The sequence below is a fragment of the Hemiscyllium ocellatum genome, chromosome 39 (genome assembly GCF_020745735.1).
Source record: "Hemiscyllium ocellatum isolate sHemOce1 chromosome 39, sHemOce1.pat.X.cur, whole genome shotgun sequence".
Lineage (NCBI taxonomy): Eukaryota > Metazoa > Chordata > Chondrichthyes > Orectolobiformes > Hemiscylliidae > Hemiscyllium > Hemiscyllium ocellatum.
Window position 1 is genome coordinate 7,233,504 of NC_083439.1, and position 16,526 is coordinate 7,250,029.

General features: G+C 37.8%; 1 protein-coding gene across 6 annotated transcripts in view; it reads left to right on the forward strand.

The window, feature by feature from the left end:
- Nucleotides 1-16,526, forward strand: part of map2k5 (mitogen-activated protein kinase kinase 5) — a 393,643-nt gene that overhangs the window by 123,689 nt on the left and 253,428 nt on the right. For all 6 annotated transcript variants that reach the window (XM_060852989.1, XM_060852986.1, XM_060852988.1 and 3 more), the window contains exon 8: nt 14,575-14,639. In XM_060852989.1, coding sequence (XP_060708972.1) covers nt 14,575-14,639 — 65 coding nt within the window. The remainder of the gene's footprint in view (nt 1-14,574; nt 14,640-16,526) is intronic.

Consider the following 16,526-nt stretch of genomic DNA (forward strand, 5'->3'; position numbering starts at 1 on the left):
TACTTCGATATCTGAGGAGTCTTGAATGATGCTGAATATTGTGCGATCATTTTGGTGAACATCCAACTTCTGACTTTATGATGGAAGGAGTATCATTGATGAAGCAGCTGAAGATGGGTTGAGCATGGTACGTTGTAGGTAGTGGAATATCACTTCTCTATAAAAGTGGGACACAGAAAGCGTCATTGACCAACTGAATGGAATACTGGGAAAACTGGCCATCTAAACAGCATGTTGGGATTTACATCAGCTCAGAAGGATAGCTGTTGAAACCAGTTACCTTCATTGATTATATTGAATAGGTGTTAATGAGACTATGAACTGAGTTAAAAGCAGAAGTTGCTGGAAAATGTGGGTGTGACAGCATCTGTAGAGAGAAATCAGTTACTATTTCTGGTCCAGTGACCCTTCTACAGAACTGATGGTAATTAGGAAAAAGTTTTTTTTTATATATATGCAGAAAATAGAGTGGGGAAGGGGGAAAGGAGTAAACAATAGGTGGAGTTAGAGCCCAAAGAGAGAAAGAAGAATGGTGAGTCAGACAAAGGAGTGGGTAATAGTTTAGGAGAATAAACAGCTGCTAATGGGGCTATTAGTGGCTGACAATGAGTAGTGTGTAATAGCAGACCATATTATTACAAGGCCTGGTGACTGGGAGTTAGGAGAAGATGCCTCAAGCCCTAAAATTATTGAGCTCAATATTGAGTCCCCAAACAGAAAATAAGGTGCTCTCCTTCCAGCTTGCACTGAGCTTCACTGGACCACTGCAGCAATCCTGAGTCAAATATTGGCCAGGTAACAAGGTGGTGTGTTGATGTGGCAGGCAATAGTAAGCTCTTTTTGAAGACAGAACATGGTGACCATTTTGCAGAATTACTCCAGTCAATGCTTTGTTTCTCCAGTGGAGAGGAAAACATGTTGGGAGCAGACAATTCAGTAGACTAGATTGATTGATTGAATTACACGGTCACCTGGAAAGTGCATTTGGACCCTTGGATATTGTGAGGGGAGGAAGTATATGGGCAGGTGTTGTGTGTGCGTACATGCGTGTGCGGTGATGGACAGGTGTAACTGATAGCCAATGATTCTCTGGATGTGAATGCTGTTTGGATAATAGCTGAGGACAAGGGGACCATATTGCTGTTTTGGGAGGGAACAGAGTGGGTGAGGGCTGAAGTGCGGGAGATGGGTCGGACTCAGCTAGGTTGTGGCCTGAAACATTAACCCAGGACATTTGCTGCATTCACTATCACATTGAATCAAACCAGACAGATATGCAAGCCATTCACCTTGATTGACAGTTGAATGGCCTAAAATCAACTAGGAGAAAGTGACTATTTCAGATGCTGGCAGTGAAAGTCGAGAGTGGGGAATTGGAAAAGCACAAGCAGCACGAGAATTGGTGAGACAATACTGCAAGCTTTTGGGTGGAGCAATAGATCTGAGTTTCAGTAGAACTGTTTTTGACACAACCTGGTTCTTAGGGTCAGTTCCATCAAGAGGGGAAATTTCAATATCCAATACTGTCTTTTGTAACAATTTTCCTGAGATTGAAACTTAATTTATATTAATTACAATGTTACATAAACCACATCTCATTATTAGTATAAAACGAGTCCCACTAAGGTATCGAGTAGATCAGATCATATAAAAACTGATCTTACAAAACTATTCTGCTGCAGAGCTGTCCTGGGGCTGAAATGACTGACCTCCAAGAACCACTATAGTCTTCCTACGTGTCAAGTATGACTCCAACCAGTGGCGAGTTTGCCCCCAAATCCCATTGATTCCAACTTTGCTAGGGCTTCTTGTTGCCATTCAGCTGAATGCGACCTTGATTCAAGGACTGACACACCTCATCTCTGGAACTCAATGCTTTTCTCCATGTTTGAACCAAAGCTGTAATGAGGTCAGGAGCTGTATGGCCCTAGCATATCGCAAACTGGGCTTCAGTGAGCAGATTATTGCTGAACAGCTGCTACTTGATAACACTATTGATGATACCTTCCATCATTTTACTGATGACTAAGTAATTGGCTGCATTAGATTTAGAGCCACACAGAAGAGAAACAGGCTCTTCAACCCATTTGTTCTGCTTTTTGTGTGCAGAACATATCTGGGCAAGTTTCCACAGTGTAGATGTCAATGTTGCAACTTTACTGGAACAGCTTGGCTAGAGGAACGGCAAGTTATGGAGCACATATCTTCAGTGCTATTACTGGAACTTTTTCAGGGTATAGAGCCTGCATAGTATCCAGTGCTTCCAACTGTACATTGATATCATGTGGAATGAATTAAATTGACTGAAGGCTGACATCTCTGATGCTGGGGATCACTGGAGACTGCCAAGACGGATCATCCAATTGCACTTCTAGCTGCATATTGCTGTGAATGCTTCAGCCTTATCTTTTACATTGATGCTCTGGGTTCTTCCATCATTGGGGATGGGGATATTTGTAGAGCCACCTCCTCCAGTGAGTTGTTTAATTGTTTATTACCATTAACGACTGGTTGTGGCAGGACTGCAGAGCTTAGATCTGATCTTCTGATTGTGAGATTGCTTAGTTTTTTTTTAGATTACTTACAGTGTGGAAACAGGCCCTTCAGCCCAACAAGTCCACACCGACCCGCCGAAGCGCAACCCACCCATACCCCTACATTTACCCCTTACCTAACACTACGGGCAATTTAGCATGGCCAATTCACCTGACCCGCATATCTTTGTGACTGTGGGAGGAAACCGGAGCACCCGGAGGAAACCCACACAGACACGGGGAGAACATGCAAACTCCACACAGTCAGTCGCCTGAGTCGGGAATTGAACCCGGGTCTCAGGTGCTGTGAGGCAGCAGTGCTAACCACTGTGCCACCGTGCCGCCCATAAAACATATCTTGCGATTATCTTTTTTTTTAGATTAGATTACTTACAGTGTGGAAACAGGCCCTTCGGCCCAACAAGTCCACACCGACCCGCCGAAGCGCAACCCACCCATTCCCCTACATTTATCCCTTTACCTAACACTACGGGCAATTTAGCATGACCAATTCACCTGACCTGCACATCTTTGGACTGTGGGAGGAAACCGGAGCACCCGGAGGAAACCCACGCAGACACGGGGAGAATGTGCAAACTCCACACAGTCAGTCGCCTGAGTCGGGAATTGAACCCAGGTCTCTGGCGCTGTGAGGCAGCAGTGCTAACCACTGTGCCACTGTGCCAGAATTATAGTTCTGTCTATAATTTGCAGTCAAGACTCAAAAGATTGAAATCCTTGAGCTTCTGTCTCAAACCTCGTTTAATTTGGTGAACTTTCTAATAAATTAGACATTTAGTTATCACTAACCATTTGCATCTATTTCCTTCGAGAGATCTGTTCTAATTGGTTTTGTTTTTGCTGTGCTGAGCAAATTGAAAAAGTCCAGGTTACCCTTTTGTTTACTCTAAAGACGACAAAATTTATTGTTACATATATTTACGAAAGTTAGGACAAATTGTTTGTTTCATCCAATTATTCGTGATTTCCTAAGTGGATTTGGGAATGCTGCCACACTCTGCAGCCATCAAAATTGTCCTTAAGGTTGCAACACCAAGAAGGAAGCATGCTGAAGCAGTGCCTGCCACTGCTGACCAGACCCAGGACATTATCTCTGCCAAAGCCTGTTCATTGCTGCTGATACTTCAGCCGCTCTATGGCTAGGAGACTAACCCAACTCCCGAGGACCAGGACCATCTCAACTTGGAGAACTGATTGACTGACTGTTCAGATTAACTCCCGAGGACTGAGCTATCATTCACTCCGCCTATATTGCAGATGCCACCAAAACATCAGAGGCAAAGAACAGGTCCCAATTTATTGATGCTGAAGCAGTTGCTCAAGCTGTGACCACTGTGGTCATGAGGAATGGACCAGATCCACCACTCAACAGATTCCCGCAACCTCACTCCACTACCATAACTGCAGAACAAAGTAAAGATGAACTTGATTAATGACGAAAATAAAATTTAAAGAAAGGGATGTGGTCGGTCATGCGAAAGAGAGCAGATAGGCTGGGAGCACGAACACCACCTATTCTGCCGCCTCCGCCATCTTGATCCTTAAGAATCCCAATCTCTGCAAATTATTATACAGGGTATTTTAACATATAAAGGATTATACAATTTCTAAGTTAAATACATTGTTACAAAGTTAACTCTAATACAAAACTTGTGTTTAATCAATTGCTATACTTCCAACACACAAATATAAGGACGAAGTTGTGGTTATGATTTCTTGATAAGGGCTTATGAAACCTAGAGTATGCCATCTCTGTCTTTTCCATGTTGACAGTCTGGACCTGAACCTAAACAGAGCCCACAATTCCTTGTAGCTGATATCTAAGCATTAAGTTATTGCCTTCACTTTGATTTCTTTGTCAAATGAAGCTAAGCATTGCTACATAATATTAAAGTGCCAAGATCTGCATTGGCTACCATTAACAGAATACTATATTATTTGATAAAGCAATAAATGTACTATGATGCGGTGATTAAATCAAACAAAACAAATTATCATGTGTTAGTTTCTGTATTAATTCTGCAGTAGGGTATTCGAGGAGAGAGAAAAGGAAAGACAGGTTTAGGGAGATAATTCGAATGTTTATGGCCTGGACTGCTGAAAAGATAGCTGCTAATCATGGAGCAACATGATTGAAGTATGCATAAAAGTCTGGAGTTGGAGAAATGTGGAGTACTTGAAGAATTGTAGGACTAGAGTCATAAAGATGTACAGCATGAAAACAGACCCTTCGGTCCAATCCGTCCATGCCAACCAGATATCCCAACCCAATCTAGTCCCACCTGGCCCATATCCCTCCAAACCCTTCCTATTCATATACCCATCCAAATGCCTCTTAATTGTTGTAATTGTACCAGCCTCCACCACATCCTCTGGCAGCTCAATCCATACACGTACCACCCTCTGTGTGAAAAAGTTGCCCGTTAGGTCTCTTTTATATCTTTCCCCTCTCACCCTAAACCTATGCCCTCTAGATCTGGACTCCCCGACTCCAGGGAAAAGACTTTGTCTACTTATCCTATCTATGCCCCTCATAATTTTGTAAACTTCTATAAGGTCACCCCTCAGCCTCTGACGCTCCAGGGAAAACAGCCCCAGCCTGTTCAGCCTCTCCCTGTAGCTCAGATCCTCCAACCCTGGCAACATCCTTGTAAATCTTTTCTGAATCCTTTCAAGTTTCACAACACTTTCTGAAAGGAAGGAGACCAGAATTGCACGCAATATTCTAACAGTGGCCTAAGCAATGTCCTGTACAGCCGCAACATGACCTCCCAACTCCTGTACTCAATACTCTGACCAATAAAGGAAAGCATACCGAACGCCTTCTTGCGTAGATTTAAGTAATTAGGGTATTGGGAAATTTGAAAATGAACATTTTGTTTTAAAAATTGGGAAATTGGTTGACCAGTAGGGGTTGCAAAGGCAACAGAGAAGTATGCCATCTCATGAACAGCACACTATTAAACCTAGTTATAAGCAAAATATATATTCAGACTTTGAGGACTTAATTACATTTCGTGATTCAGCAAGCATAAAGGTGATGGTTCAATGAGACAGAATGCAGTTCAGAATATGACTAGCTGAGCTTTGGATGAGCCTGAGTTTATGGAGGGTGAAAGATGGCATGTTAACTGGGGCAATATTGGAATGGTCAAATCTAAAGATATCAAAAAAATAAATGAAATGTTCAGGAGCAGTGTTACAGAGGGGAAAGTAGGTTTGCTTTGTGACAAGTGACAGTTTAAATCTACCCCGCCAATATGAGGAAACATTCTTGCAGTGCGGATGCTGTAAATCAGAAACAAAAACAGAAGTTTCTGGAAAAGCTTAGCAGGTCTGGCAGCACCTGTGAAGAGAAATCAAAGTGTCATGTCCGGGATCCAAAACCTTAACTCTGATTTGTTTTCACAGATGCTGCCAGACCTGAGCTTTTCCAGCAACCTCTGTTTTTGATTCTTGCAAAGATGTTGGTTTGAATTCCAGTTTATTTGATTTGCTCAAAAATAAACCACAGAATGAGGCCACATAACAAAATACAAGGTTCAGTGAGTTAATTAGGCCAAAGTTGCTGCTTGCTTGTGTTTAGTAAACCAAGCTCTTTCAGATGTCATGTTAACACTAAATGTTGACTAATTTATGAGTTTGAGATTTTGTAAAATGAAAACTATTGAAGCGGCACAGTAGTTTTTCTCAGTGGAGATTTGCAAGGCATTGTACAGAGGAGGTATAACTGTAGACCAATTTATAGAATAGGGGAAACTGATGTAATAAATATAATAATTTCTGGTTGATGATCTGTGGTGTTCCGTAAAGAACCCAAGACTAAATTTTAACTTTTGTATAAAGTTGCAGGACAAAGGGCTATTTGGACCATAGATCTGATCTAAATTTGTTCCTTCTTAAATGTATTTTATAGTTAAATAGGTTTATAGTTAAACAGCAAAATGCAGAAATTTGATTTGGAAACTGAGTGATACGTATAGGTGTTTCTCTGTAGTATAGGCTGAGAAGCTCTGAGCTACAAAAGTAGGGCATTACAGTATGATGATGTAATTATTAAAAAAACATACATCATTCACTTCTAAATATGAACGCAGATTTAAATGAAAGTAAATTAGTAACAATAAATGTTTTATAAAAAGACGTGGTTTATAAATGCTAGTTTGTGTATTAATATAGTACATATTGGCCAAAAATGGGTGTTAATGCAGCTTATCTGTATGAAGAACAGAAATTTGAAATTGTGACATTAATTTGACTTTTTCTAGAAAAAAATTATTACATTTTATTTCATCCGATCTGTAGTTCCATTGTGATAATTCCTTATCAGTCAGACAATTGTGCTACTGTTTGGCTCACTGATGCTTTTAAAACATAACTTTATTTGTTTTCAATTTTTCCAGCACTGTGGAAGTAACTAGTTCTGCCTCAGTGATTTCTTGTTATCCTCATAACAGTGTTTTTGAAGATTTTTGTCTTTGCTCTTTGTTATGTCATTGTGCCCTATCTTTATATGTTGATGTCTTGGAAAGTCTTTCTTTTAAAAAGAGAACTAATCTATAGGTCCTAATAGGCCCACTATTGGTCTCAATTAATGTGTAAGAAACATAATGCTCTTCCAGTAAGAATTCTGTCTGTATAGGATAGTAAACTGAAAGTAAAATAAAAATTGCATTGGGAGCTTTGAATTCAACAGTTAGTCAACAATCATTGTTCAGATAATAGCATTTCTGAAAACATATTACTACTGTTTTGTTGCTTCAGTATGATTATTGAGCAATGAATATGTTTTTTAAATTACTGGGGGTTGTATCCTAATGGTTTATAAAGCAAATTCCCAACTGTAAAGTAGGTTGTATATTTTAAATGTATTGATCAGATAAGCTAGATACCTTTGGTGGCTGGACTGCTTGGTGGTGACCTTTAGTTATTGGATTAAGGGACTTCCATCCACAGAGGGTAAGAGATTCCAATCTTTGGAACTGATTGTCTAGTAACTCCTGCAGTCCTGGTAACTCCATCACTTCTAGTGTGTGCTACCTATACTGCGGGCAGCCCCAAAAAGAAGATAACATAGACCCTAGCCTAAGTTAAGGCTGGTGTCCTAGTCAGGAAGCGTTTGAAAACCTTAGGGAGGGGTGCAAAGGGGTAAAGAAGATAGATTTTGAGGAACAGGCAGGTGAAAGGAAGGGGGATGTCCCCCGTGCATAAAGGACAATGCTTTAAGATTGTGCCATCCTCCTCTCCTGCCAAAAGGCTTACCAACTCTTGCCCAACTACCCATGGCAACTATACTATGGCATGGACAGTGTATTATCATCAATTATTTATTTACATTTGGTGGGTAGACTACCAATCACGGCTCCTTCTATTTAATGAGGGTAAGTCCAGATGTGGGTAAGAAGGTGGTGGGCTAGCCACCTGAACTATTCTACGTGACCCTAAGGCTGAAAACCTGTCTAATATCCAGCCCCACATCTGTTTACTTAATTTTAAAAAGCCAGCTAGCAATATTAAATTAAATCAGATTTAAATGATAATGTAACAAATGTGTAAGTATTTGAAGAATTTTCTTGGAAATGGTGCTTTTTAAATTTGATTTTGGTGAATGAACTGAATTCCTAGTTTTTTTAAATTATATATTTTTTAAGTTCAGTTTACTGGAGATTCGATTAAATTATGATTTGCATCAGCACTGTCAGTTGTTTAGCTGGTCAAGTTGATGTTTGGTTGATTCATACCAACCACAAAAACCAACCATTTAAAACCTTGATCAGTGCGGAGTTGCTTAATCTCAGCATGGATGACTATAGGGTTACTACAGAAAGTCTCTTAACCTGGAGTTAGAGAGGAAAATATCAGCTGGGATTCTTGATTCAGTTTCATGAAGTATGGATGTCAGGTGAAGATGAAATCAAGGAAACTAGCTGTTCTGTCTGTATGGAAACACTGCATTATGGTCCGCAGTAAGAGCCTATTTAAGCAGTGCTAATATTGATTGTAATGTCCTGTTATTTGGTTGTAATGAAATGGCTGTGAGGGTTAATACCATATTGAGTGTTTACCCAGTAAGCTTTGAAAAAGCTTTTTCCCATTGCTTTTAGTTTTCCTGTAGCTTTAACCAGCTTGGATAGAAATATTAATCTGATTGACACATACATAAAAGTGATCGTTAAATATGTTGTGACCAAGTCTGGAGGGTGGGTAGATTCCTCTCACTCTTTGTTCCTGAGATTGATCTCTTAGTTTTTGAATTTTTAAGGGTGTACTTTTCAATTCAATGTATACTTGAGCATGTGTAAAACCAGGAAGAAACAAATCAGCTAAATCTTTTAAAGTAATAAAAATTAACTTTTTAATTAAAATACTTTAATTGTAAACTCAGTACAAAGACATAAACACTGTTAAAAAGATAAATTTTGTTCCAAATTCCCGACATGCACATCTGTGCGAGCAGAGATTTAAAACAGAACAAGATACAGGGTTAATTGAGGTTGAATTGAAAAAGAACTATAGTTCTTTGGTAAAGGAATTGTACGAATGTCCACCTTGAAGTTTTGATGGGTGATTGCAGCTAAGCTGGATCAAGTATTCTCCTGGATGAAATTTCACGCAGCAGATTTCCATGTTTTAAAACTTCTTGGCTCACTATCAGCTTTTTCTCAGGTTGGTCACTTCTGCAACACTGCACACATCATTTCCAAAATAGAGCCTTCTTGATGTTCCTGTCACTGCTTTCTCAAGCAAAAGGCACAAGCTTGTAATCGTGGCTTTTCTGAAGAGGGGTATTTTGAAGTGTGATTACCACCTAATGGTCCGCAGTAGGAACAGTTATCTAATTTTAACAAGATAATTTGATGGACCATTATCAGAGTTTGTCTGTTATCCTCAGGTATAGGTAAGAGGGTTTTGAATCTTACTTTGTGCATAACAAGTTTCAAATTTATGTTATTGTTCCTGCAGTACTGTAGGAGTCTCATCACTAGGGATGTTTGAAAGTGTCTGTTTGAGTTATATTTTCTGGGCTGTGAATTTCCCTGTCCAAGAGTGGTTACTGTTGGAAAGCCCTTTCTTTTCAATAAAAAGGCTTTTCAAGGTGTGCTAGATCATTTCATCCATTTTATTTAGGCACTCCTTTGTAGATTCCTGTGAACTTGGCTGCTTTCGGGTCACTTGTCATGGATAACCTTTTTAAAGTGTCTTCCCTCTTTTTAACTGTTAGATAATTTTGTCAATGTTTAGAATTGTTAGAATTAGTGTTTCAATGAAAACTTACTGCCCATTATGGCGTTTAGAATTTTGCATTCAATTTTTTTTAACCTCATTATAGCAGGTGGTCAAATTATTGCAATAAAAAAAATGGCCAGTTTTCTGCGGGACAATTGTATCATATGATATTGCATAGCACTATGACATGAGTTGCTGTTCAGGGTCTACGCAATAAATTGATCTGTTTCATACATACAATGTTAGTTAACTTTTGTGCTTTTGGATATTTGTATCAAGTTATTTGATTTTCTTTCAGAATTGCTAAACTAACTTTTACTCATTTAAGGTACTAGATAATGAGTAATCGTAGTCTCCTCATTTTCTCCTTTTCCACCTGCAACCCCACCTACTTTTCACTTAACCTGGGATGCTATTGAATGGTTATCTCAGATTTTCTACAGTTGTTATTTTCATATTTATGCTGTTAATTTCCATTTTTAAAACTTAGAAAGGATCTTCACAAATTTAGTTGAAATAGAGCATACTATACATTATTCTGACAAAACACTTTTTTTGTTCTTGCAGGAGTAGATTTTGATTAAATACTTATCTTTCAAATTTGAAAAATAAATGTTGAAGCAAGTCGGAATGTCTGTTCTTATCTGTGGAGAGAGAAAAACAAAGTTTACTTTTTGAGTCTGATGTGCCTCCATTCCATAGTAGAGTCATATGGGATTCAAAAGGTCTGTTTGCATCTGTGGAGAGAAAAACAAAGTTGACAGTTTGTGTCCAATATGATGGTCCTTTGGAATGGAGTCAAATCAGACAAGAAATGTTAACTTTGTTTCCCTCTTCACAGACACTGCCAGACTTGTTGAGTTATCCAGCACTTGCTGTTCTTTTTTAAAATGCAAATTGTTTTTGTTATTTGTTAATTAACTTGTTAATTGTGAAATTAGGCAAAATGTAATGTTACAGTAGGATTACTATGTTTTTGACAATCCCAAAACTGAGTACAGGATTTTGTGCAGTCACACATTACAATTTATTTTAATTTTACTCTGGTTTTACATTGTGGAAGTTACCAAACAGCCACATTTGGGCTGTTCCAAAACCAGAATGTCCAGTTCAAGTATTGGCTAACTTAAATGATGGAGCTAAGCTGTAGTGATACTTTGCCTGGCTAAGTAACAGAGAAAGTACTTTGGAAATATCTGTTGCAATTTAATAATTGCTCACATGTAATTTACTGTCAGTTTGACTTGTGCATTTAAATTGGTCATGGTAAATAGATTGTAATGGTGTTTTTAACTTGGTGGGGATAGTTGAAGCCTTTTAAGAGACCTTTGAGGAAGGAGGGCATCTGTCCATTGTTATCAGAATTGCTTATTAAATTGTATTGACTGAGACATTTGTGTCACTGCAAATGAAAGATGCTTATTGATTTTCTAACTGCTGTTCACGTCCCTTTCACACTTTTTAGGATAAAAAGTTAATCATCTTGGATGCGTATTCATTCTCTGTGAAGGGAACAGACTAAGCCTTTTTGGCATTTCATGAATCAAGTTGTTCAAGTTGAGTGTGTCAAGCAGACAATTACCAGCTTGCTCTTTACGCCTGTCCCTTGATATCACCTGTAACAGAGTAGCCTAATGGAGGGATGTCCCCTTGACATTTGATAGTAGTGGCAGTGCTCCAATCTTGTTTGTTTGCCGGAGAATCAATTCCATACAATTCAGGACGTAATATAGCCAAGCATTAAAGATGTGCTACCTGGTAATTTAACAAAATTATCAGTGACAGTTCAATATTGACTTCATATTAAGTGTTAAAAAAAAGTTAAAATTATGATCCTCCAGCTTGTCATTGGGAAAATCAGTTATTGGCAGATTGAAAATAGCTTTCTGCTGAGTTTCATTGACACAGGTTATGTGATATAAATATTTATTTCATATCTGTCACTCACTGGTAATGCCAGCCATTGATTCTAGTATTGATAAAGTGCCACTAGTTCATAGAAGGCATTTGACCATGTTGTGTTTTTGAATTACTTGCTGCTATATAAAGTGTTACTTGCTAAGTCTTTTCAATTGCTTGCATTAATGCTTGAATGAAATGGTTACACCAGTGAACAAAATAGCTGTACTGTTTTAAGCAAAAGAATTTATTTATTTCAACAAATGTTAATTGAAGTTGTACATCAAATATTTTCATATAAGTTAGTTTTACTTAGCAGTGATTATTTGAAAAATGTTTAAGCATTTGGTTATAAATCAGTTGTAATAAACCAAAGTTTTGACAATTGATTTTTTGCACAGATTTTTATTTTGTGCTATGGATTTGTTAATTTCAAGCAAGTTCATAGAAGCCCACATATCCTTTATTTCATCTGTTGCTGTTTTGTATTGCAGCTGATGGTTATTTAGAGAAAAAACAATATGTGGGAGTAATTGCAGGGCAGTAATTTAGTCACGGAATACAAATAATGCCCTTAAACTGGGAGACAAGAACTTGAAAAATCTTGAGGGTTGTCCTGTGATTCATTTTTAGATTAACATTTCGCAATAGCTATGTGGTATTTTGTATTATCACTTCTTATAGTGTATTGTTTTAATTGTTACATGTGTTGGAAAGTTGATCATTTTTACTGAGTTCATGCCTGTTTTGATGTCATTGCCATAGATTTGTTAACAAATAATTTGCAGTTGACTTAATATGTTATTTTGTCTGAGGTTGTACCTATCAATGTTGTCACTAGGGTTCTTTTAAAAAGCATTGCTCTCTTAGTGTACAGAAAATCTCAGTTAACCCTATATATATCTGACCCCAGTGTGCTTTTGTATGACACTTGGCAACAATTCAAGGTAATCACCCATCAAGTAATGCCTTTAGCTCCCTGAATTTTACCCTACTATTCTTTACTGCAACTCAAAATGCATTATGTACACAAGGCAAAATCGAATGTACAGAAAATATGTTTTGTAACACAGGATGCTTTTCATAAAGTGAGTAACAGCAAAAGTTCAGATTTTATACGTCCTGGAATGTGTAGCAAGCAAACCTAATTGAAAATTCTTATCAAAAATGCTGCTTGGGTGGGTTTGAAAGAAGTATTGTGGCATTTCTATGCATCCATGAGCGTGCTATGAATGGTTAAAAAAATTGCTGCTAATATTGTCTGACCTGTGTGTCAGTTGGACCTTTACCATGTTTGTAGCACAGTTGGGCAGCTGTAGCGTCCCAGTGACAAATCAACTAATTTTTAAAAACTCTGGTGTTGAATACTGCAAACAAGAACAGAAAGAAAAACAGCATAAAAAATCAGTTTTATGTAGATTTCAAGTTTCTAAAAGGTGAGATTGATTTAAACTGAACTGATGCAAAACATGTCAATTACATCATACGTACAAAAACTACATTATGTGTGCCAGTGACAAAGAAATACAACAAACATTCAGTGATGACGGCAGAAACACGGATGGTAGTAATCTGAAATAAAAACAAAATAATTTCACTTGAGGATAACATCAACTACTATTTATGTAGAAGCGCTGATGTATAAAATTCCCCAAAGCACTTCATTGAAGTACAAGGCAAAGTTATGATGAAGCCAGAGAAAGCTATATTAGGATAACCAAGAGCTTATTTGAAGGATTCAATTTTGAGGAGAGTCCTAAAACTTACAAAGGAGATAAAAATGGCAGTGTTTCAGAATTCCAGAATTACTGAACACATGGCTGAGCCAATGGCTTCCATTGATTGGGCTTGGAACAGGTTAGGTTATAGACAGTTTTGGATGAGCATTGGTTTATGGGTGGTGGTGTGGTGGAACACGAAAGCCAAAACACAAAAATACATTACTTAATTGTTTTCAGTATTTTTTGTTATTGTTTCACTATTGTTTCTCTCTGTATGAGACCATAGTAACAATGGGTAATCCCACAACCTAATTTGTAAATGCCCAATTTGGAAATTATCCTTTAACTGGATCTTCCCAAGGTGCACTAGTGCTGAAAGTTGAGAATTTGGCTGTCTCTAATTTTACCACTTGCCCAACCAGAAACAAAAATTATTTGATGTTTGCAGTTGAAGATGATGTGGAGATAAAGTCAGGAAAGAACTGAATCTCAACTATCCATGCCTGTTTTCTTTTTAAGCTGTATGCCCAACTGATGTAGAGATTTCTTTTTAACTCTCTTACCAAGTTGCAACAATTGAAGGCTTTGACATTAACACTTCTGCAGCACCTGTCTCTTGTTTCTGTGTGACTGGCATTGAACGCTACGGACTTTGACAGTGCTGACATGCACTTTGAAGGATGGCTGCATTCCTACTTGTTTGTAATGAGGACTGAAGCCATTCTCGGCTAAATTAAATTTTCAGATTTGAGGCAGAATGGTATGATTTTATACCGAATTCTCATTTTTGCCTTTGTATTGCCCTCAGGATATAAGTGATGCCAGTCACCTCCTTTTTTTTCTCTCTTTATACTACTCCCTCCCCTCCACCATTAGTTTCCTCACACTGACCCACTGAAACCATGTTGTATCATTCAGTTTTGACATCTTTTATCAAACATTAATGAAATGACCCAGGCAAACAAATTGTCATTAAACTTTCCATCACTTTGTCCCTTGGTATTGTCTTTTATAAATTGAACAGCAAATGTTGTATTGATCTTTTCCCACTTGCTGCTGAACTTGAAATGACCTGGATGCTTGTTGTTTATGGCCTTGAGTTACTTTTCCTTGACATTTCTATACACTTGCCTGACATTACTAGCTTTTTTTTCTACCTTCCTTTCTTTTAGATGAATGAACAGGACATTCAGTATCGAGATATCCTCGGTCATGGCAATGGAGGGACAGTATACAAGTGAGTATCTGCCTCTGCCTATTACCACGGAATATGTGAAAAATGTTGGTAAAGGGTTTTTTAATGTCTTTCCAGCATCCATCACACAGTTTTGGCTGAAGGCATGCATATCATATTGATTTGATGTTGAAGAATGAAAACGATTCTGTGGGTGCCTTTCTGTGTACATTTTACACTTAGTCATTTCCATTACAGCTATGATGTATTATCAGTGTTCAGCAAACATGACAAGGTGACACAGGTCGCTGAACAGAAATTTCAACTCCTGTTTCCACCTGAATCAACTATTATTGAAATAGTTTATTGAGATTGAGGTATTGATCACTGCTTGCACTAACCTTGGCTTAAAGGGAGACTGTCTATTCTGGATTGCATGAACTTTTATAAAACAAGCATCCCATTTATTTTTTACAACCACTTAAATTTTATCGCAATGCATTGAATTACTTTGTTGTTTCTCTTCCATTTCAAAATGATCACACTCTTCGCCTACCTGGATTAGAGTTCACAGACTTCAATTGCTAATTGACAAAGCATAAAAAGAACCCACATTTTTGGGTGGGTGTGTGTTGGGAGAGCAGCGAGTAAGTAATGGTTTACTTAATGGACATGTTTGTGTTCTGTTCGATGAACATGATTTTTAAGCATTTAACTAAAACTGAAAGATTCTTGTCAACATTTTATGTCATCACCTTCTCAGATACCTATTATGTTGCGCAAATAGCTTTTTGCTCAATTGAATACAGTTTCAATCTGTTATCTGCAGCATTATCTCGAGTCATATATGCTAGTGAATAAAACCACACTGTATAAGCCAGAGATCCATCTGCTTTGTTTGTGTCTGCAGTAGGTTCAGTATGCATTTTTTTTAATCAGGTAATTATTTAGTAGCTAATTGAAGCAAAGAACAAGTGAGAGAGAGAGTGGGGTGGAAGGAGTAACCTCCCTCTGTTGAGGATCTTCCTTAATAACCTTGTTTTCCAAATACTTTCCACTCCTGAATATAACCAGTATGTTGTAATCACTTTCTTAGTTTGAAGCTAAATTACTAAATTACATGCCATTAGCAATTGTTATATAAATCAATGTATTTTACAGCTGTGAATGGCTGCATAAAGTATTTGGAGAATTTAAAAAGTATTTTCTGTAATATCTGCCAGTACCTTTTATCTTGAAAATAAACGAGAAATGAGTGGCACACGAAGAGCTGGTGCAGCAGTATACTTAGAACACAGCAGGCTTGTTATTTTGTTGTCAGTTGTAGTACCTGACAATCGTGTGATGCTGAGCAAAGCCAAGTCGTCTCCAAGTAGAAAGGGGTAAGAGACATCACCTCTGCACTTCTCTTGTGCTGTTCCTGGAGTTGGAAGGAAAATACTCTCAAAGCCAGAAGAACAATTTTGTGTGTGGTCCCTGTTAACTTCGGAAAAAAATAAGAAAATTCATGATCTTACTAAAATATGATGAGGAAAAAAAAACCTTGAAATACATGAAGTGTCTCAGTTTCATGAGAATGAATGTTAAAGACAGAGTTGCACTGTAGTCTCGGACTTAATATTTCCACTCTTCCCCTCTCTCAAGGTTTATCCCGTACTTTCCTTGTTGTGCTGATTTCATAGCAATGTCTTTTATCCATTTTTACTGGTTAGATTTTTCACGTATCTCTTCTCTCAATCACAAATAAACAGAGAAAACTGAGCACAGACAATTCTTTCTCCTTATATTTGTGGAATTACCTTTGTTATAACTTTGCAGACACAGTTAATGTGTTAAGTCATAATTTGCACATTTATTATTTTCACTGGTGTGAATGCCATCAGAAAATATGAAATTGTCATTATTTGTTTCATATATGGCATTTTGCGGTGTTCTGTCATTTACATATAT